We start from the raw sequence: 22839 nt of genomic DNA, 5'->3' as shown, positions 1-22839 counted from the left end.
TTCAGCCTCAGATTCAATCTATCAAAAAAATCCCCTCAAGTGTCCATATAAGCCACTATCAAACTTACTCATAGTTTTTTTTTTTTATATACTTCTCTGAAATGACACACTATCTACCCAATCAACTATCAGTATATCATCCAAGCAAGCACCAGCCTCCCTGAATCTGCCTTTATCCTTGCTCCCTCTGCATTAGTTCAGACCTCCATCCATTACAGACTGGATCCTCGCAATAGCTTCAAAGCTGGTCACCCTGCCTTAAGTTTTGTCTCCCATCAAACCCGTCCTTCTTGCTGCCAACAGAGAATTTTATCTGAATTACAGATATGCTTGTGCCACTTCCTCAAGACCCTGCTTAATATTTTAGTTCACAGCCATTCACCCAGCCAAATCTTTTAAAACTAGACTCTTGTTTACTTCTTCATTCTCATCCTCAGCCACTCAAGGCTTGCCATCTCTCAATCCAGCAAACTAAACATTCCACACTGGTCCCTCAGTTAGAAATGCATCAACACTCAGTTTTCCCCATCACCTCCAGTTCCAGCCTATCCACCCCTATCACCAACACCTCTCTTTCTTTGGGCTTTTATAGCATCCTGCAGACAGCTCTATCAGATCATCTGCTACTTTGTTTAGAATAGTCAATTTATACACCCTCCTCCTTAATTAATCTATCCTAAAGTTCCTAAAGAGCAAGTATCTTACATTTGAATTCCCTGTGTTTACCATGCATCTGGTATATAGCAGGTGCTAACTCTACTGGGACTCTGTCCCTGCAAATTTCTTTCCAATCTACCCTCAAACATTAATAAAAAGCAAACAAACAAAAAACCTGCCCTTTAAACTCACTGTGAAATTTTTATAAGCAACCTTTTACATTTGCTCCCTTTTTTAAAAAAAAAAACTTTAGTTTCTTGGATCTGGCTATTTGGTGGATCAGAATCCATGAATTCACCTCTTGCCAAATCCTATGGGTTTTCACAGTTCCTTATTCTCCTTGCAGCTTTCAACTGCAGTCCATTTTCTCCTTAAACCACCTTCTAAGATTTCACACCGTTGTCAGTCAGCACTGCCCTTGAAGAATTGTTTCCATTCCTCATTGCCTTGAATCATTTAACCTACTATCAACGTAAACACATTCCTTCTGCAATTTGTGTTAGCACTTGCCTCAGCAACATGTCTTATCCAGTGAAAGCCCCTGTTGAAATAAGAATTTCTTCAAATTTAATGTCATCGTAAGTTCATTAAGATGCAAGATTCTCCCCTAAACCCCTAGGTCTAGTATAGATTGACTAAACCAGCCCTTTTTCTTATTACTTCAGACTCCAGTACTAACATACTTTTTTTTGGTCATACCAGAAGAGTTTTTTCTTGTTATTATTGTTTATTAATTAGCAAGTGGTTTTCAAGCATCTCCGTCCTCTCCCTATCTAATTCCTCACTTCCCTCTACAAGTATATTTCCAAGAGTCCCTGGGGAACGTGGGTGGAGAAGGAAGACAATATGTGCCTGTGGCCTTTAGCTCATTTAGCCTCAAATTTATTTTTAAATTTTCTTAAGAGTCTGAGGAAATATATACCTATATATTAGTCCCAAAATGTGCGTGAGCAGGTTCTCACGTTTTGAAAGGGCCTTAGGTTCTCTTGTGAAAACACGGGGGGCGGGGCGAGGGTTAAACCTGTTACTTAAAACTTCTATACGTACTTGGAGCATACCCCACCTCAGTAGCAGGGATGGTAGGTACTACAGGGAAGTTGTGCTTAGCGGTAGCAAGCACAGGAGTCTCCCCTCTCTGTGACCACGGGCAAGTCACAGAATCCTTGGTTTTATTTCCGGTGAAATAGGAATAGCCTTACTGGATGACTGAAAGAGTAAAGTTAACAACGTAAAGGTACTCCGAGAACTAACAATGCTGGTTTATTTGAACCGGGACGCGGAACACGTGGATGCCCACCCATCGAGGTTATACCCTTCCCCTAGCTCAGGAGCTGCCTCTCCGAAAGCCGGAGGTGGCGGCAGTTCGTCTCCTTGGCAACCGCGCTCGTCCCAGGCCCCGCCCCTAACACGCCGCGAGGACCGGAAGCAGCTTCCAGCTTGGCGCTTCCCGGGCTTCTCCCAGACACCGCGGTCGTCTTTCCCGGCCCCGAGGTGAGAGCCGAGACCTCTTCTCCGCCGCTAGGCCGCGGTGAGAAGCGTCCGTCACCCCGGAGGTGCGGCATCGCTTGGTGACAGCCCTCCCCTCCCTCCGCGCACCCCCTCTTTACACGCCCGCTCCCCGCCCGGCGCTTCTCGGCGGTCCCCACTGTCCTCGCGTGTCTCTGCCTCTCACCGCACGTCCGCGCAGCCCCTCCCCTTGTCCTCCCTCGCGGCGCCTGCCCCCTCGGCGGAACCCACTCCCATCCCCCACCCCCCGCGCGCGCTGACCAGCTTCCGCGCACCCTCCCCTGATGGCCGCACGCCTCCTGCTGTCTCGCGGAGTTTGGACCCTGCCGGGGAGGGGAGCGGCGCGGTCGTGGGGCCCGGCCGGGGACTACTGTTAGGGGCCGGAGGTCACCAGCCATCCCCGAGGGGTTTCGAAGTGAGAGTCGGTTCTTTCCTCAAAGAGACCCCGGATCCGGAGCTCTAGGCGAAGCCCGCCCTGCGGGAGCCCGGTTCGTTACAGGCCCTCGTGGGGGTGTTGGGGGTATAGTTCCCTGGTCTCTTGTGTAAAGCTGAGCGCAACTGTGGAGACTGCACAGGTTCGAAGGCTGCTATCTCTCCTGAGACTTCCCGAGGTTGCTTTACCTTAGGGGCGCTCAATGTAACGCCCCAGAAAGCACTAAATCCTTGACCTCAACTCTTCCCGCCTCCCCTCGCGCCCTCCCACCGCGTCTCTATTCAAGACTATTCTGGCCCAGGGTCTGCTGCTGCTTTGAGCTTGAACTCCTGCCTCCAGCCTCTTGACCACGCAGCATGGTGGATAAGTGTGGACGGCCGGGGTTTAGACCCCAGCCAGCCCGGATTTCTCATCTACAACATGGGGATGGAAATAACTGTACAGGGCTTTTGTGAGAATTTAAATGCGTTTCTGTTTAAGGTGTTCAGAACAGTGCTTGGCACATGTTAAATCCTCTGCGTCAGCTGTTATCATTTGCAGGGTGTCACATCACTGTGTAAGTTGTATGAAGCCACACGCTTTGCTCAGGTCCCCGCTGTATCTTCAGTGCCTAGAACAGTACTTGGTGAAGTGGGGGGAAAATAGGCTACACAAAGGAAAAATAGGGGCATGTATAAGAGATTTTAGTTATCATTTAACTGCTGACTAATTAAAATGGTACTCAGTAAAATGTTATTCTAATAAAAGTGTCTTTCCACCCACTTCCTGCAAACATCTAATGATACTTGGAGAAATTGCTGCCCTTTGTACATCATTATGTTGCTGGTAGCATTGTGAATTGATAGTCTTTTCTGTAATGTATGTGACAACTCATAGCAAGATAGAATTTGCCACTCTCCTTTGGCCTCAATACCGTAAAGGCCTTGGGACATGCTTGAAGAAAATAATTTGAAAGGAAAAAAGTAGTATGTTCATGAAGATGTGCCTCCCACCATTATTTATAATAGTAAAAATTAGAAACAACCTAATGTTCTACAATAGAGATAGAGTTAAGTAAATAACATACATGTTATGAATGGGAAGTGGAAGTGAGTATGAAAAAATGGAAATACATTAGGATGGAGGAATTTGCTGTTACGTTTGTTTAATGGTTCCTTTAATGTCAAAATAATATTGTTTTTAAAATTAGTAAACATTGAAAAAAATCCACACAAAAATACTTCTCTCATTAAGACTTTCTTAGAGCTCTTAGCAGCAGGGTAGAAAAAAATTAATTGGTTTCCCAATTTCTGTGTTCCAGGAGCTCCTATGCAATCCTGGTTGGTCTCTTATTGTGATATTTGGCTTCGTGGGCATGATTTTCAGAATAATTGGGAATTACACGTATGAATTAATGGCTCATAGCTTTTTTATTCTTTTAAAGAAGGAAGTATTCTTTGAAAGCATGGTTTATGTTAAGATTAAGAGCAGTACTTTCTTGTTTCTAATCTTAGTTGTATTGTTCTAAGAAATGTTTGTCTTGTTTCCACTTGTTTCTTTAATCATATTTAAGGAGTATCCATAAGGAGAGCTTTGCCTCCTTGAAAATTAAAGCCTAGTGGTTCTGAGCTATTCCCAATTCAAATGTCTGCAAAATTGAAACAGTCATCATCACTCCTTTCACACACTTCAGAAGAGCCTGACAGCATTCTGGTAGTGAAGATGGAAAAGACAAAGGAGGCCTGTAATCTGGAATCCAGCCTCCACTGGAGAAGCTACTATTGCCCAGAGACTTTCCGCCAGCGGTTTAGGCAGTTTGGCTACCAAGAGTCACCTGGGCCCCGGGAGGCTCTGAACCGGCTCCGGGAGCTTTGCTGTCAGTGGCTGAGGCCTGAGGTGTACACCAAGAAGCAGATCCTGGAGTTGCTGGTGCTGGAGCAGTTCCTGGCCATCCTGCCAAAGGAGCTGCAGGCCTGGCTGCGAGAGCACCGACCAGAGAATGGAGAGGAAGCTGTGATTATGTTGGAGGAGCTGGAAAAAGAGCTTGATGGACCGACTGAGCAGGTAAGAGGGCATCTGTGAGAATGAGTGAGTGGGCTGAGTTAGGACCTCTGGCATATCATTGTGGGAGAGCTCTCAAATCGTACTTCCACGCAGCACATTTGTTTGTGCAGCGGGGTGAAATGTTCTCCCAGCTGTGCCAGAAAATAGAACATGGCTCTGCTCTTTTTCCTCCCTTTTCCTGTGCCCCAGGATATTGTCTACATAGTTTCTTCTCTCACTTGATCCTGAAATCCCAATCTGATTCCCTTCGTCAGCCTCAGGTAACCTGTTTCCAGATCTCTGGACAGAATGAGGACATGCTTGCAGAGAAGCTAGCACCTTGGGAAATCACTACGGAGTCACCAAGTGGCCAGCTCAAGCCTGCGAAGCAGCAGCTACAGTGTACATCCATGGAGCTTCAGTCCTCAAGACAAAATGGTGAGGGGCAGGATTTAGTTCATGGTGTAGGGCAAAGGTGGCCTCTCAGCCCACTACATGCATCTTGGCTGCTTTCTGCAAGAGGTCTCAAATCACCCCTTCTGCTTCCATTTCATTGTAGGAACTTCCACCACTGTATGCCGTGCTAATGAACATTCTCAGTGTTTTGTTGTTTCTCTTAGATTCTTATAAAATCTGCAGATTTTAAAAATTCTTGACATCCTCTCCATCAGGGTTTTCAAACTTTTTTAAGCAGCACGACACTTTTCTCAAATGAAATTTTATGTGGACTTCCAATATATAAAACAGAGAAAAACACTCTGAAGCAGGAGCAAGTAGTCTCAGCCCACAAGAGCTCCAACTCGGCTTTGTTCCCACCTCTTTTATTTTCAGGAGCCCCTGAGGCCCTTCTGAAGGACCCCAAGGTCAGTCTAAAGACCACTGATCTACATCATCATTTTCTGTGTAACTTCTTGCTCAGTTACTGGTGGGATCTAGTATCAAAATCGCCATATTGCTGCTAAGATGACTTTGCTCTCTTGCAGTGCTTTGCATATACATTTCTCTGCTCCCTCCCATTTTAAACTAGTCTCTGTTGCTCTTTGCTTCACTTTTTACAGAAGCACTCCAAAATGGCTGGCATAGCAATCTGTTCTTCCACTGCAGGTACTAAAATAATAATAATAATAAATATAATAATAAGTGCTATAGGGAAACCATGAAGCAGAATAAGGGGGATACATGAAGTGGGGACAGGGTCTTATTAAATAGAATAATAAGAAGAATAAGAAGAATAAGAAGAATAATGGAGAAGGCCTGTTTGATGAAGTGACAGTTGAGGGGCCCTCCTAGGTGATCATCCTGGATAAAATGGGAGGTGGAGATGAAGAGGGAAACCCCAGTTAAAGGAAGCTCCTCCCCCTCCCCTTCTGTATTCCAGGGGTGGCTGATCGGCTAAGCAAAAATAATTTTTTTCAAGGGGATTTGATAAGGAAACTACAGGTGAAACAAAGAGTATATAAGAATTTAGAGAGACATTTAGAAAAGATTTCTCACTCTTACTTGACAAGTATATGCTCCAGAAGGCTTGTCCTGGGCACTTACCATCTCCAGTCTAGCGATTGCCTTGGCTTCCCTAGGTGAAGTGTCTTTTCACACTCCATCAGGATAGGGCTGGAAACCACCCCAGGCTCAGTGGCTTTGTGTGGTGATGACCAAAGAAGTGATTTGCGACAAAGCCAGGTCCTGGGCTCTTGTTGGCAAGAACCATGTTCTTCCTGGGACTATCCTCACAGAGGCCTTTCCTACATTTCTTTTAGATACATAGAACTTTGAAACCAAAAGCAAAAGCCCCAGGATCTTGCAATTCAAGGCAGAAAGAACCAGAATCATGATAGGCTAACGAAACCATTTCTTAAGGCTGCTCACTACATGGTTTCTGTGGTACAGTCATGTCTTATCAAAGCTTCTGCAGATGACCTTGGTCTCCATGCTAGCAAGTGCTAACTTGCCAAGAATTTGATAATAGAGACTAGACATTGAGATCACTTTGGATTTTGAGCTATAAAAAGTGAATTTGAGACAAAATCATTACCATTAATAAGATGATTTCTATTTAAATAGTGCCATTCAACTAGTACTATAAAATACATATAAAAGCAGAGGTTTTTCATAGACGGACACTGTACTACCCTTCATTTCTTGAGATGTCAGTTATCCTAGTCTAGATTCCCTGCCAGCATCCCCCCTTTTTTTTTGCCTAACTTGTATTTTCTGACCTTATTTTCCATATTCTTTTTTGACTGTTGGCTTTCTTCATCTCCTTTCTTTGCTTAATTAGTGATTCATTTATCATTATTAAACTTGTTGATTGACACTCTTATTATTACTGCCACATTTGAGTTCTCTCTTGCAGTTGCTCCTGTTTCTCTAATAATTCCTCTTCTTTTAGGCTGTTTCTTTTCTTCCAGACTTTCCTCAGTCTGACATATCTTTTTACCCCTACTCACCAGTCTGTCGTTTGCATAAAGGTTTTTAGCTTTCTATTTGACTGCCTCCTCAGACTATAAACCTTAATCTTTTGCCTTACGATCTTCTCAGCATTTTCTGTCTTACTTTCCCATCCTCCACATCGTGATGCTATTGTACAAACATGCTAGCTAATAAATAATTCATATATATTTCATTTGGATTAGACTATATTTCTTTCTTTCTTTCTGAACAGAACTGGTGACATTTGCTTTTCTCCGTATTATTTCAGATAAAGACATCAGAACTATAAATGTGAAATCAGCTTCAAGGCAAAAGACTTCTTCAGGCACAGAACTGCATTACGATGTTTCCAACACTGTTCATATGAATACTTCTCCCAGTTTCACATCTAGAGGAACCTGTGAACAAGATGGCAGGTTTGAAAGAAGACATAGAAACCCTTCTCGAAAAAAACAACACAAGTGTGATGAATGTGGCAAAACCTTTAGTCGGAGCACAGCTGTTATCCTACATCAGAGAATCCACAGTGGAGAGAAGCCATATGCATGTGATGTGTGTGCAAAGGCTTTCAGCCGAAATGCAGCCCTAATTCAGCATCGAAGAATCCACACTGGGGAAAAACCCTACAAGTGTCCTGAATGTGGGAAAGCCTTTAGTAAGAACTCGAATCTTTTTAGACATAGGAAAAGTCACACACGGGGTGGCCGGTTGGCTCAGTTGGTTAGAGTGCAGTGCTCATAACACCGAGGTCGCTGGTTCGATTCCCACATGGGCCAGTGAGCTACACCCTCCACAACTAGATTGAAAAGTGACCTGACTTGGAGCTGATGGGTCCTGGAAAAAAACACTGTTCCCCAAAATTCCCCCATAAAAAATAGAAAAAAGAAAAAGTCACACTAGAGGAAAAAGTCCCATCAGTATCGTGAGGGAATCAAAGCATTCACTCAGAACTTTTTCAACAGAGGAAGAAGACACAAAACACAAACACCTTCTTAGTATTGATCAGTGGTTTTAATGGGCACCAGTTTCCTTTCAAAAGTCATAAAAGCCACAGGAAAGAATATGGACTCTTATGTCAGCATTACTTGCCTTTCTGCTTACCAGTACAGTGTCAGTTCAGATGTTTGAGGTGCTAAAGCTTAATTCAGATTTCCATCCTTAGGGTAGCTCTTGAAAACACATTCTCAGATATGTTCTATTTCCACTGTTAACACAAATAATGAAATAGTACCTTTGACCCTTGGACAACATGACAAGAGACATCCCATGGCAAGAGACATCCCTGACCCTCCTTACGGCTATGGTTTTTATTAGTTAAGCTTTTTAATATGGGAATAAGGAGGAATATTATTAGTTCTCGAAAGAATGGGTTTTCCCAGGAATTTGGAATGCAGCCCTAATTTTTTGTCCTCCTTTTTTGTCCTTATGTGGTCCTCTCCAGAAGTGTCATGGCACTAGTGGGTGTGTCATTTAGCATGGAGATGTATTACAACTATAGTTTAATGCGGCTGGAGGTTACTTGGAGGTGAATCTTGTTGCCATTTTGGTCTTGGCTGGTTCTGGCTGGTTTCCTTGTTTCATCTTGATTTACTGACCGTTTTTCGTTGATTGGCTGTTAATGGTTTTTCTCGGAGGCCCTGTCCCAGCCCTATCTCATTCCCCCCTCAGCGATTTTACTCCCGTATTCTTTATGGGAGATCGAGGGGCAGTGGTCCGTCTTCTGGAGCTGCTTCATAGCTGGCGAGGGACATTGACCCTGCCTGGCATGGGAGTGAAAATTTCTGGATCCCTGACTCAGGTCCCAGGGGCAGGATCTCTCAGATGGTGTCTTCAACCAGGATGGGTCAGAAACCTTGCATGAGCATCATCTTTACATGGAATAGTTGTAATCTGGAAGATACAAACTTTACTAAAATGTAAAATATGCAGGGCCAAATACTAGAATGAAGATTACGAGCGGCACTACAATGTGCAACGGGCTCAAGAGATGTCTGAACCAACCAGTAAGGGTATTAAAGATCTCTCCTAAGAATAATGTTTTGAGTCCATCTGTCTTTTCTAAAATTTCTATATTGTTTTTCAGGATCGAGATGTTTTCTTCTATCCCAGAGGTATTGACATAAAAACAGCATTCCTCCCCAAGCATAGCACAGGTCCCACCTTCTACAGTGAGGACGTCAAGGGCCCTCCTGTTTTGTAACACAAGGGACTTAAGGGATTTTGTTGTGCATCAAAGATAATAACTGGCCTTCCATGATTGTTGGATAATGATGGATATATTTCGAATGGATTGTTCTACCAGAGTGATACCCGAAAACCAAAAGAGTCCACAGAACATGGTGAGGCCTATGCCCCCATGAGAGAGAATGGGGTTATCGGTGGCCAGGATTCTGAAGTTGAGAACCTTGAAAACAATACTATCAGTCTGAAGATTCAGAGCTTTTATTCTGTGTCCTCTCACTGCTTGGACCAAGATACAGGCATAGTTGAGAGAAGTAAACAGTAGAGCAGGGAAACTACAACCCCCGTTTTCTAGCTGGAGGATTAGTAAGAGAGGCCTCAGGGAGCCAGAAAGTGTTGGATTTGTTGCAAAGAGGAAAGAGATCAAGTGTGATCCCTAAAAGTAGTGTGAACTCCTTATGCTCACCTTTAAACTGCACTTGCATGGATCTGACTAAACAGCATAAAACAAGTATTGAGAACCAAGCAGCAGAGTAAACTACCACCCAGGATCCAGACTGGTTACTGGTCACAAAGGGCAGATCCAAATTGCACTGGAAGTGTTTGAAAACTGAGCTGACATTGGAACTGTAGCCCACACAATGTATATCAGAACTTGTGGTCTGACCCTAACTAAGGCAATTGCCTGCGAAAACAAATCAACCTTCTCCTTACGGTTTATATGATACTCAGAGTCTGATAACATAACTTTCAAAATGTACAGGATAAAATGTACAATTACTAGGCATAGAAAGAATGGAATTATCTCAATTTGCAAGGAAAAAGAAAATCAAATTGGGGCAATGCCTAGATGATAAAGATGTTAGGATTATCAAAAGAGACTTTAAATCAGGTATAACCATGCTTAGGAAGTAAAAGTGAATTAATGGAAAGATAGAAAATCTCAGGAAATAAATATGATATAAATAAGAACCAAATGAAAATTTAAGAGCTGAAAAATACAACAGCCAAAATGAAATGTTCACTGTATGAGCTTAAGCTCATACAGGTGAGAACAGGTGACAAAGGAAATAGCTATAGATCAATAGATATTATCCTATTTAAACAGCACAAAGAATAAAATATTGGGGAAAAAAAAGACACTACAAAAAAACTACAATCCAAAATCCTTAATGAATTTAGGTGGAAAAAAAAAATCCTCAAAAAAATATTATCAAATTGAATCCAGCAATGTGTAAAGAGAATAAAATACCTGCATCAAGTGGGGTTTATCCCAAGACTATAAGTTTGGCTCAGTATTTAAAATCAAAGTAATCCACCAGATTAGTAGTTTCAAAAGGAAAACCACATGGTCATATCAATTGATGCAGGAAAGTATTTGACAAAATTCAAAAGAGAACACCAAGTTCTGGTGAAGGTGTGGAGCATCTGGAACACTGGTTGATGGGAATGTAAAATGGTACAGTCACTCTGGAAGACAGTCCAGCAGTTTCACATAAAAATAAGCCTGTACTTACCATATATATTACTGACTTCCAGCTGCTATAACAAAATAGCATGTACTGAGTGGCTTAAATAACAGGAATTTTTTTTTACAGTACTGGAGGTTGAGAAGTCCAAGATCAAGATACAAGCTGATTTGGTTCCCAAGTTAGGGCTTTCTTCCTGGTTTGCAGATGACCGTCTCCTGTGTCCTCACATGGAGAGAGAGAGAAGCAAACTTTCTATGTCTCTTCTTATAAGGGCACGAATGCCATCATACAGGACCTACTCTCATGACCTTATCTAAACCTAATTACCTCCCAAAAGGCCCATCTACAAATACTATCATATTTGGGGGTTAGGGCTTCAACATGGGAATTTGGGGGGCAGGAACAAACATTTAGTCTATAACACTATATGACCCAGCAATCCTACTTTTAGATGTTTAGAGAAATAACTTATGTTCACACAAAACCCTGTCTGTTAGTATTTAAATGGCTCTCCTCATAATTACCCAAATCCAGAAACAACCCAAAAGTTGTTTAATGGTTGAATGGGTGAACAAATTGTGATACCTGGAGTGAGATACTACTCAGCAATACTCAGCAATATGAACTATTGAGACATGCAACAACCTAGATGAATCTTAAAGTCATTATGCTGAAAGATTAGAGGCATTATGCTAAACGAAAGGTTTGTGAAAGGTTATGTACTTTATGATTCCATTTATATTACATTCTGGAAAAGTCAAAACTATGTGTGATGGATAATAAGTCAGTGGTTGCCATGGGTTAAGGATGTAGGAAAATTATGAGTACATCCTGAGGGAGTTTTATGGAATGATGGAAATATTCTGTATCATGATCTTGGTAGCAGTTTCACAAATCTATACATGTGTTAAAACTCACAGAATATATGCCCAAAAGAGCCAATTTTACTGTATATTAGTGTTTTAAAAGGAGTAGCCCTCCATGAAATAGCAAACAAATAACAGAGCAAATAAAGCCAAAAGTTGATTCTCTGCAAGATTAATAAAATTTGTAAACTTTAAACAAAATTGATAAAAAAGAAAACCAGAAATCACCAATTTCAGAAATGAAAGAGGGACATCATTACTGGTCTTATAGACATTAAAAGGATATTAAGGAAATATTGTGAGCAACTTTATGCCAATAAATTTGACAATGTATATGAACTAGATAAATTTCTTGAAAGACCCAAACTACTTCCCCTTACATCCCATTGACCATTCCTAGCTTCCAGTGAGGCAAAGTATCTGGCAAATGTAATAGTCATAGATGGCTTAGTTCAATCACAACTTATTATCTATGGCTGGGCACAGTGTTGCACCCTCCCAATTCAAAAAAATCAGGGGTGTATCAGAAGTTAGGGGAGTGTTTTGTGTAGGAAAGTAACAATGCCTACCACAGTTAGGTTTTTGTCACTTGCAATCAAGACTCCTGGTGCAGTGCATTTATCAGCTAAAATGAAATCTTTAACCAGCGTACTTAAAGTGCATACTTTTGAGCTGAAGGGAGGGACTGAGAGCGCCACGATAATTGTTAGAGAAAAGCCTAGAAAAGATTATTCTTAGAAAAAAATCTGATAACACCAAATCTGAAGGTCTGTGCTGCTTTTCCAAAGTGAAAACTTTTCTTCCCTCCCTCCATCTCAGGTTGTCTCCATTCCCCCTCAGTGCAAGAGCTCATTTAAGTGCCCCTACTGGTATTTTGTTCTTCTCTACTGAAGCATTTCTCCACTGTCTTGTAAATACTTGTTTTCTTGTCTATCTCCTTAATGAGATGGTGATGCTAAAAAAAGGAATCATGACTTCATTTTAGTCATCTTTAGTTCTCTGGAACCTACGTAGTATCTGTTTTTTGCTTGTTTATTTGTTGTTGTTGTTTTCCATTAATGAATAAGATGCTTTTAAGGCAAGGTTGAAAATTTTGGCTAGTAAAGAAACAATGAGTCCTTTTTAGATTTAGACAGATTATTGCTTACACAGACAGTGAAAGCAAGAGTAGCCATAAGTACCAGTTCCTCATGAGCTTTTGTCATACAACAAAGCAAAAGGAGCTGGATGATTGCAACATGAGTTGTGGAATGCCTCGGTGCTGAGGGGCTAATGCCGAGCTGCAGCTAAGCCTTTTTATAGTCTGCAGCTGTACTGTAGTGGGAGTGAAGCAGAAAGCCTTATCACAGGAAGCAATAAGAAACTGTCTCATGACACCCTCCTTGGAGGACAGGGAACTAAGTGCAAATGGCCTTGTAGCAGCTCCTTACAAGCCATTCATGCTCTCATGTTCCAGAAGGTATTCTGCCAAGACTCAGATTCGCCTTGCCTATGTAGCCTATGTAGATATATGCAAGGTTATCCAGCACTGGCATGAAGCTATTCCCTACACTCAGGTTGCCCAGGGGAACAAGAAGCTCTATCTTGACTAGATCTTGAAGATGGCAACGAGGACCACCTTTCTGGAAAGAGTCCACATAGGGGGGCTCAGAACTATAGTGTTTCAAAGTGGGTGTTGGTCCCTGTCTTCAAAAGAGTAAATTAGAGAGGAAAACCTCATTGTAGTATTTACTCTCTTAGAAAAAAATAGGAATTACAGAAAGGAATCCCAGGCAAGGGCTTTGTAAAAGTTTGCAACATTTAAAATTTCCTTAAGTATTTCTATTTGATTTTTTAAATCTTTCCTGTTTTCCAACATTAATTAGATGTAAAAACTCTTAATGTAAAACAAAACAAAATAAAAATGCCTTGAGCTAGCCATTAGGGTGACAAAAGAGGAAAAGGTAGAAGAGTACCTTTCTCTTCTTTCAAAGGTGGGTTGGTGGCAGTAGCCAAGTAGGAGAGTGAAGCCTGGATTTCTGAAGCCTCCTAAATGATCAAAGAAAGAAGAGGATGAGAGTTAGCAGGGGATCTGTGGAGAGGAAGTTCCAGTCAAAGTGTAAAGTAGCATTTTATCATCAGCTGCTTGCTGACTTGTTCTCTCATTCACAAATCCATCAGATGCTGAGGGTACTTTGCAGAGGTCACTGTCCTGAACGAGGCAGAAAGCCAAAGCCTGCAGATCTTGCACTGTCTGGAAGGCTGGACCTACACTTCTAACATAGACCTTAACAGGGATCTTTTGTGTGGTTTCTGATGCCTGACATGTGACCGAGCAAAGGCAGGAATGTAGCCAGCCCACAATTCACTCATTCAACAAACATCCATTGAGTTCTCTATGTACCTGGCAGTCAGCATCCTAGGATTAGGTGGGGATACTGCAGTGAACAAGACACAAGTTCTCTGCCCTTATGGGACTTACAGACAAAAACAAAAGAAAACGAAACAAAACACAGGGTGAGATGATGCTGCAAAGGATGCCGGGAGGAAAGGTGGGCAGTGAGACTGAGGACGCTGGGCCATGGTGAGCCTAAGCTGAGGTCAGATAGGGAAGGTAGGGAACAGACCACAGGGGGCCATGCAGGTGGATGTAGAGTTTTTATGTCATACTTAAGGCAGCGGGGATCCATTGAAGGCGTTTAAATAGGGAATGAAGTAGTTTGATTTACGTTATTAAATGATCACTCAGCAACTGTTTTATGGCATAAAATGTCCAGCCTGAAGTCAGAAGATGACCGTGCATTCTGCAAATTCAATGTTAGATCATTGCCAAAGCTCTAACATGTCTCATCTTGTTTCCCTAATAGATAAATTGGTTAAAATAAAGCTCTGTAGCTTAGCCAGTGGGAGCCAAAGGCTGGAGTCATGCTTTGGTTTCAAATTCTGCTTCCCATTTAATAGTTAATGAGCTCTTGGCAGGTTATTTACTTCTGCCTTAGTTATTTCAGCTGTGAAATGGGGATAATAAGTGGCTCCATCATAGGTTTTTGTGAAGATTAGTAACAATACACGTAAAGCATGGTGATGGTGCATGGCACAATGTAGTAAGCATTCATAAATATTACCTTTTATTACTTCTTTCAGAGGATTACTGTGAAGACGACATGAGAAAATGCATGTGAAAGGGTTTGTGAAACCGAACAGACTATCCTAACGGCAGAATTCTCTTTCTTTTCCTTGCCTTTTAAGCGGAACACAGAACATTGGGCTATCTGAGGAGAGAGGCACGAGGCCAAGCCAAACCTCAAAGCGGTCATTGTCGTTAGGCAGCCCCTCCCCCACCCGGAGCGCATCTCCATGGCAACGTGGGGCTTCGCCTCTCCCCGCCTCCTGGGGCCCGCAGACCGGAAGCAGCCCGCGCAGGGGGCTTCTGGGAAACTGCTTGTGAGCGGCGTTTCTGCGTCTGCCCTGGACAGCGAAGCTGCTAAGGTTCCTGAGCCGGAGGTTTGCGCCAGACTGAGGTAAAACCGTGACGGGGACGCTGGGCTAGGGGTTGCGGGCTGCTTGGCAGCAGCCAGCGAAGAAACCTGGCAGGTACCTTCCTCGGGTCCCCGGGAGGTGCGGCGCACAGGCCACGGTCTCGGCGCCCAGCAGTTGCGGGGCGTGAAGGGGCAGACGAAAGGCCAGCTCGGGCTTTGGGCACCCTCGGAGAGTTCTCCATCCTGTGTCCTCCGCGACCCTCGCCTTCCCCCTCCCCCATCTGCCGGTTTTGTTCTATTTCGAGGCGCTGGCGTCTCGCGGAGAGTTCTGGGACTCGTTTCGGGAGGAGGTGGGAGAGGGCGGGCCCTGCGCGGGAGCTGCCGGAACTTGTAGTTCCCCGGGCTGCGGACGGAAGTGCAGTGTCCCCGACGTTGTTGTGGCAGGGTGGCCTTTGGTCATCTGAAATACTCCGCCGCTACTGCGGAGAAGAGAGTTCGGGGGACGTCGGGGCGGGGACAGAGTTCGCAGCGGAACTCTGCAGGAGTGAGGTGGGGAGATGTGGAACGAGGCTGCCCACCCAAACACTGTCAGGACCGCGGGCCTGCCCTCCCGGCACCTCCTTCCCGTCCTTTGATCAGAGTGCGGGATAAGAACATAGAAGAGATTTCTTTCATATAGAATGCTTGAGCCATTGCGAAGGTAGCGTTCTGGAATAGGAAGGAACGAATCTGTTGGCTGAATCCTATTTGTAAGGCCACATTCCAGAGTAACCTTGTATGTGATACCTGCCTGATAAGATCTTTTCTGATCCCTGGTCTTCATCTGGATAGGATTACAGTTAAGTTTTTTTGAAATTAGTGGTTTTCACATTCTGGGCCCTGAACAGATAAATTGAGTAGCTGCATGTCTCATTCTTAATATGTGTTGTAAACAGTGCCACTGGCATGACTGTGCAAATAACTAAGGGAAGCATCAGAAGTAGCACAAGGTTTTCCCTGAAGGTAGAAGCTGGGAAAACTGTGAGTCATCTAGTATAAGGACAAGATTCAGGTCCACTGTAAGAAGTTACGGTGGTTGTGAGAGTCTCTTTTCTACGTAGAATTTGTGGTCATTAATGCCTGTAATGATAAGTTTAAATGTAGTTAAGGTGTGGGTGACTATAATATTTGCATTGTATGGCTCCGGGAGGCTAATTTTTTCCAACATTATGTTATCTTTTCCTGAGCAAGTGAATACTTTTTCACATATATTTTAAGTCTAGGGAGTTCTTAAACATTTAAAAATATCTTTCCACTTTAAAAAACACATTTGGTCTTAAAAATGTTTTCCTTAAGCAGATAATAAAAAAGTGTCCTTGTTTTTGAGTTGACCTAAGGTTGGCTGGGAACGCCAGTCTTGAATTGCAAATAAGGTGTTCCAGGGTCGAATGCATTTAGAAAACTCTGAGGTGGGCTGGTTCTTAACTTGGATTCTTTTGGTTATTGAAATAAGGTTTATTGCTTTTGTAGGTCAAACTTTAAAGGGCCAGATAGTAAATATTAGGTTTTTTAGGCCAGATAGTCTCTGTTACAACTACACAACTCTGCCACTGTGGTGTGAATTGTGAACAAATAAATAAAATTATTTGTGGACATTTTAATTTCATATTTTCACATGTCATGAAGTATTCTTTTGATTTTGTTTTCAACCATGTAAAAATGAGAAAACTATTCTTAATACAAGCATTGTACAAAAACAGGCAGCAGGCCAGATTTGGCCATGGGCTGTAGTTTGCCAACTTCTGGTGTAGGTTATTGATTGGAATTTTTAAACCAGTAAAAGAAGAAATATTTTTACTTCCTTTATTAGCATGTATCCAAATTCTTAGGATATTTGGTCATTTATAAATATATGTTTTTGTACCTCAGGAGAGACTGTGAAGAAAAGGAGTTATTTCCCAGAAGCCTGTATCCTGCCTTATCTTTTTTTGAAGTGTTATAAATCAGGATGTCTGCACAGTCAGTGGAAGAAGATTCAATACTTATCATCCCAACACCGGATGAAGATGAAAAAATTCTGAGAGTGAAGTTGGAGGAGGATCCTGATGGCGAAGAGGGATCAAGTATCCCCTGGAACCATCTCCCTGACCCAGAGGTTTTTCGACAGCGATTCAGGCAGTTTGGATACCAGGATTCGCCAGGGCCCCGTGAAGCTGTTAGCCAGCTTCGAGAACTTTGCCGTCTGTGGCTCAGGCCAGAGACCCACACAAAAGAACAAATCCTGGAGCTGGTGGTGCTGGAGCAATTTGTTGCCATCTTGCCCAAGGAGCTGCAGACTTGGGTTCGAGAGCATCATCCAGAGAATGGAGAGGAGGCAGTGACGGTGCTGGAGGACTTAGAGAGTGAACTAGATGACCCTGGACAGCCGGTGAGCCTGCTTGTGTCACTTTTCCTGGGTGAGAAGCACTCACATAGCAGTGGGCAAGGCTGCTTGAAACAACTCCGCTCAACTACAGTATATGTTTTGTATGGTTTCTCTTATGTGTGTTTAGCTCTAATTTTCATAAAATTCCTCATCAACTGAATCAAATCTTGTTATTTCCAGGTTTCCCTCCGTCGACGAAAACGGGAAGTGCTAGTTGAGGAGATTGTATCTCAAGAAGAAGCTCAGGGATTACCAAGTTCTGAGCTCGATGCTGTGGAAAACCAGCTTAAATGGGCATCCTGGGAGCTCCATTCTCTAAGGCACTGTGGTGAGGACCAGAATTCCATGTGGACTAGAGGATGAAAGAGTGTGGGCCTTTTGTCCAGAACCCTTTGTTTATCCGCGCGTGTGTGTGTGGCGGGGGTGGATTATCACCTTCACCTGATTTCTTAGACTAGACACACTGTAGGAGCTTGATTCTTTTCTCATAACAATTGGTCTGTTGGCCTCAGGTTGGTCCCCTCCCACCCCATAAATTAACATCAGCCTTTTCTTTCATTTTACCTCTTTCTTGAAGACCTGCCCATTTCAGGCTGGCATTTGCCTTACTACTGAGCCAGCACCTTCCTATAGAGACCGGGTCTCTATTTTGCATGCAGTATTGCTTTTTTGTCATCCATGTCCTTTGAATTTCCTGCCTAATCTTATTGGTACAGTATTCTTACCTGAAGCTTCTTCAAGTCTATTCTTTTTTCATTTGTTGTTTATCACTGAAGTCTTTGTAAATTTTTAGCTGTTTTTGTTTTTTCTTTAACATCTTATCTAGAGTCATTTTTTCCAAAGAAGGTTCTTTTATAGAAATGATATTTGGGTAAAACTCTTCACCTTTTCTAAGTATACAAAAATAGCCTCTCTAGCTATATTAAACTAAATACAAAAATTAAATAAATAAAAAACTCATAATTCTAATAATTCACTTAGACGGGTTTTTCCCAATATATTGGCGATTAATGCCACATACTTATTTGTATATTTCGATACAGCCCAGCATATTCCTAAAAGTGCTAGATTTCTTTGTCATATGTACCAAAATGAAATTCTGTTTGAGACTCCTTTGGGAGTTACTCCTTGAGGTAGTTGGAGTATCACAGAATGAGGTCTGAGCAGGTTTTCTTCCCGTCTGCGAGGGGCAGTGCTAGTGAATCAGAATTGCTGGGATGGGGCTGAGAATCTGCAGTTTTATGTTTCACGGGACATTCTTCTGTGCAATAAAGCTTGAGAACCACTATCCTTATTCTTTGGAGGTGACGTCTTCTTGGGTGGAAATCTTCTCCCTTGCCTGAATTTTAGAATCCTTTTCACCTATTTTTAAATATCTCATTTCAACAGTCTAGACTCTGCTGAACCTGAGAACTGAACTTCTTTCTGTGCCGTTTGTCTTCACTTAACCTACACACTCACTTCCCTGTTCCTCAAGTCTCCAGGCCTCGCTAGTCCCCTCCACCATTCAGTCTCTCTGTCAGCCATCTTTCCTGACTTTATCCCTTTCTTAATCATTTATTACAGATCTGTTCACTCTTTACCACTTTTCTGAGTGCTGCTACTCACCCTGTAGGAACTGTCTTCATTCTTCAAGGTTTGAAGTTTCAGTATGAGACTTGCTCATACAGCTGCCTACAGATGGGTAATGGTATCTTATGTTGGTAAAGGCTTTTCTTTCACTAGAGACATGTAACTGAGGCTTAGAAATAACAACTCATCTAGGTACTACGATCAGTAGGTGGCATGACCTGACTTAATACAGGATGTCCCCAACTCATCTTTAGCCTCTTCTTATCGGGACTCCACCTGTGTTCTGCTTTTAGTGTAATCTTGGCTGTGACTTGCCTTGTCTTGCTCATTTTAGAAGTAGTCACTTTTGGGTGGCCGGTTAGCTCAGTTAGTTAGAGCGCAGTGCTCTTAACAAAGGTTGCCGGTTTGATCTCTGCATGAGCCACTGTAAGCTGTGCCCTCTACAACTAGATTGAAATAACTACTTGACTTGGAGCTGATGGGTCCTGGAAAAACACACTTTAAAAAAAAAAAAGTAGTCACTTTCTCATTGTTCATTTTCTACACCATTGTATTTTGATATAGTTTTATCCCTTTTTCGAAGCAAAATATTATGATTTCTTAAGGGCAACTTTATTTTTCTTACAATGTTTCATCCAGATCTAGCTGCATCATTCTCACTGTCTCCCTGACAGGCTTAAGATCTACCATTTCTCTGTTCTTTGTTTTATGATTACCGTTTATAATTCACTCTTGTGTGTTACAACTTTTTTTCAGATAGAACTTTTATCCCTCATGTTATCGTGCCATTACTTCATTAGCCTCCTAATTATTTTATTTTTTTTCTCTGTGAGAGTAGGCAACTTTAATACCAGTTTTCAGAGTGCTGTTTATAGATGTATGCAAGCTGTTTACTTTTACTTCATGAAAAAAATTTTTTTTCTTTAGGTTCCTTTCTCCTAGAATAGGAAATAAGTGATGTTTACAATTTCTGTTTATTTCAGATGATGATGCTAGGACTGAAAATGGAGCGTTGGCTCCAAAGCAGGAGATCCCTTCAGTAGCGTCTCATGAAGTTCCTGGCACTCTCAATATAGGTGTTCCTCAGATTTTTAAATACGGAGAAGCCTGTTTCCCTAAGGGCAGATTTGAAAGAAAGAGAAATCCTTCTCGAAAGAAACAACATATATGTGATGAATGTGGAAAACACTTCAGTCAGGGCTCAGCCCTTATTCTTCATCAAAGAATCCACAGTGGAGAGAAGCCCTACGGATGTGTTGAATGTGGGAAGGCATTCAGCAGAAGTTCTATCCTTGTGCAACACCAGAGAGTCCATACTGGAGAAAAACCTTACAAATGTCTTGAATGTGGAAAAGCCTTTAGCCAGAATTCTGGGCTTATTAATCATCAGAGAATCCATACTGGGGAGAAACCTTATGAATGCGTTCAGTGTGGGAAATCCTATAGTCAAAGCTCAAATCTTTTTAGACATCAGCGAAGACACAATGCAGAAAAACTTCTGAATGTTGTGAAAGTTTAAGAAATTAAAAAAAAAAAGTCAGCACTCAGGTCTTTTTTCTTCAGAAATGAAGACAAAATTAAAAACATGGAATGATACGTAATAGTTTTGTTTCCCTATAGACTTAGAAAATGCACTGGGAAATGTAGGAAATTGTCACCCACCATTTTTAATTTTTATCTTGAAAGAAATGGTGTCATACCTGCCTAGAAACGGAAATTTTAAACTTAATTCAGGTGTTAATGCTTAAATCTTCCATGTGGTGTTTATATTCTTACTATTTTTTCCCAAATAATGAACTACCTGATTCTTTGCCCTTTTCTTAAAAGTTTTTTTTAGACGGATTTATTCCTATGTTCATCATTGAAATGTTCTTTACAAGGATACATTCCCTTCTACATTAAAAAGCAACATTGGAATTATAAAACCATCTTTTCAGAATTGACTCTTTTTTACCAAATTTGGATATGCATTTCAGAAAATAGAAGATAAGGGATGACTACAAGCTTCAAAGTAAGATTAGAAGTGATAAAACATCAAAAAGTGAATGGGACACCTAGATTGGAGAAGATAAATGATAACTTTGATCCAAGAATGGAAGTTTATCAAGCATCTATCTAAATGTAATTATCTGCCTGCTGGAAAACTAAAAAATGGAGCATCCTGTCTGTAATTTGGAGGCTTCCCACTAATGAAAATAACATTCTTCTATATATCATTAGAAAGGGGGCAGCCTAAACAATAAAGAGTCGTAAACTATGAAAGAAATAACATTAGGGGAGAATTTGCAGTGCATGGCAGTGATGAAGGGCAAATGTAAAAGGGTAATGGTCTGTCTTGGCTTTTAGGAAAAAAAAAAAGACTTGAAGATCCAATCCATTATTTTGCCTTCATTTTTATTAAGGATACAAAAATCCCTAACAGGCAACAAGTATTAGGTTTGGTATTTTATTCCTTTGGTAAAAAAGGGTTGAACACCAGGCTAACAAAGCAGCCATGCGTTCATTTATTATTAAACATTTTCTACCGACAAGGCACTGTGCTAGGTACTGTAACCCTACCATAAGTAGGTAGGTATTTCTTCCACTGTAAATTATTGGGGATTTGGTACAAAGCTCTTTCATGTGAGTTAGCCTCTTGCTCCCTGTGTTAGCAGTCCTGGGGGAGCTCACCTCTGAAATTCCCAGAGCCATAGTTCTCTTACCAGAGTGTTACACTGGGGGGAAAGGAAGACTCAGCTCAAAGAGCTAGCCATCTCTCCAGGATTCTTCAGAGGTGAGTCCAAAATACTCTGTATCACAGTTTGGAGGTTTGTGGGTCTTTTAAAAAAAAAAACTAATCAATCTCTAGTAGCATTGAGGTTGTACTTACATGTTAGTTGAATGGATTGTTCTATTTAAAAAAATAAACAGCTAGGTTATTAACAACTAGTTTATTAACTATCAGAATTGATTCAACTATTTTTTTTAATTTTAAGTCTTAACACATTTTTAAAAATGTATAAAAGTAATACATTGTAGTAGTAGGATTATATACTCTTTGGCTGAGAATTCCAAGTACTGTGGTTCTACTGTTCAGTGGAAAACTCTGGAAGTTAAAATACAGAATATGAGAACAAGTTTTTCTGTAGTGGGTATCATTGTGTGGAAAATGACCCATGTGAATAAAAATATTTCATAGTTCCAGAGATTTTGGTTACATCTGTTGCTTGGATCAGATTTGAAAGGAAGGTGAGATTTGCATGAGCCTGTTAAAAAGCATAGTAATAAATGCAAGGCCAGCTGGTGGAGAAGGAAGGCAGAATGGAGCTTGTTTATAGATTTTTCTGATAACAGTTAATTATAAGAGATGTGCTTTATAGATTAAGATTTATTGAGGTATAAATATGTAGTAATGATATAATGTATTTTAAGTTATACAAGAAAATGTAGGGACTTTTATTTGGGTCTTTTTCTCTGGCTGAGAGGAAACAAGTCAATGTCCAATAAAGGTATAAACTCCACTCTAAGATAAAACAATCTTGAGTTCATTGATTTATTTATTTATAACTTCTTTCGAAGTAGGCTTTGAGGTGGCATATTTGGAATTCTTAGAGTAGGTAAGAAGGAATCAAGCTCTCGGCTGAAATTTCATGCTTTTTCAGATTTTATGTCTTTCCTGTATGCAAAGAAGCTTCCATGTGGTAGATTTGTCATAAATGCCAAAGATGTTTGGTATAATATGAGAGCTTAGTAAAAGTAGTATTAGAGTTGGCAAATATGTGTTTGTATTGCCAGCTCTGATACCTGTGGGTTGTCTAGAAAAGATTCTGAGACTAAGGCAAGGCTCTGTGGGGAAAAT

General features: G+C 41.6%; 2 protein-coding genes and 1 non-coding gene across 6 annotated transcripts; all 3 read left to right on the top strand.

Annotated features, from left to right (window-relative positions):
• The first annotated feature begins 2061 nt into the window (after positions 1-2061).
• On the top strand, positions 2062-8467 carry ZNF396 (zinc finger protein 396). Of its 4 annotated transcripts, none has more exons than XM_033087503.1 (4): positions 2062-2148; positions 4149-4639; positions 4894-5056; positions 7317-8467. In XM_033087503.1, the coding sequence occupies exons 2-4, from the start codon at positions 4220-4222 to the stop codon at positions 7787-7789; spliced, it is 1056 nt and encodes a 351-aa protein (XP_032943394.1). In that variant the 5' UTR covers positions 2062-2148; positions 4149-4219; the 3' UTR covers positions 7790-8467. The 4 variants fall into 4 exon arrangements, with proteins under 4 accessions (XP_032943394.1, XP_032943396.1, XP_032943397.1 ...); XM_033087505.1 differs by lacking the exon at positions 2062-2148 and adding an exon at positions 2386-2651; XM_033087506.1 differs by lacking the exon at positions 2062-2148 and having other exon boundaries at positions 2713-4639; positions 7317-7748; positions 7951-8467.
• On the top strand, positions 7751-7824 carry TRNAM-CAU (transfer RNA methionine (anticodon CAU)). Its single transcript has one exon. It is a non-coding gene; the product is annotated as a tRNA-Met (tRNA).
• Positions 8468-14918: 6451 nt separating the features above from the next.
• On the top strand, positions 14919-21818 carry ZNF24 (zinc finger protein 24). The gene is made up of 4 exons (XM_033087502.1): positions 14919-15067; positions 16934-17432; positions 17610-17757; positions 19985-21818. Exons 2-4 carry the CDS (start codon positions 17013-17015, stop codon positions 20518-20520), a joined length of 1104 nt encoding a protein of 367 aa, XP_032943393.1. The 5' UTR covers positions 14919-15067; positions 16934-17012; the 3' UTR covers positions 20521-21818.
• The last annotated feature ends 1021 nt before the right edge of the window (positions 21819-22839 follow it).

The sequence above is a fragment of the Rhinolophus ferrumequinum genome, chromosome 19 (assembly GCF_004115265.2).
Source record: "Rhinolophus ferrumequinum isolate MPI-CBG mRhiFer1 chromosome 19, mRhiFer1_v1.p, whole genome shotgun sequence".
Lineage (NCBI taxonomy): Eukaryota > Metazoa > Chordata > Mammalia > Chiroptera > Rhinolophidae > Rhinolophus > Rhinolophus ferrumequinum.
The sequence above is the reverse complement of the archived record's forward strand: the minus strand, read 5'-3'. Positions and strand labels throughout refer to the sequence as shown.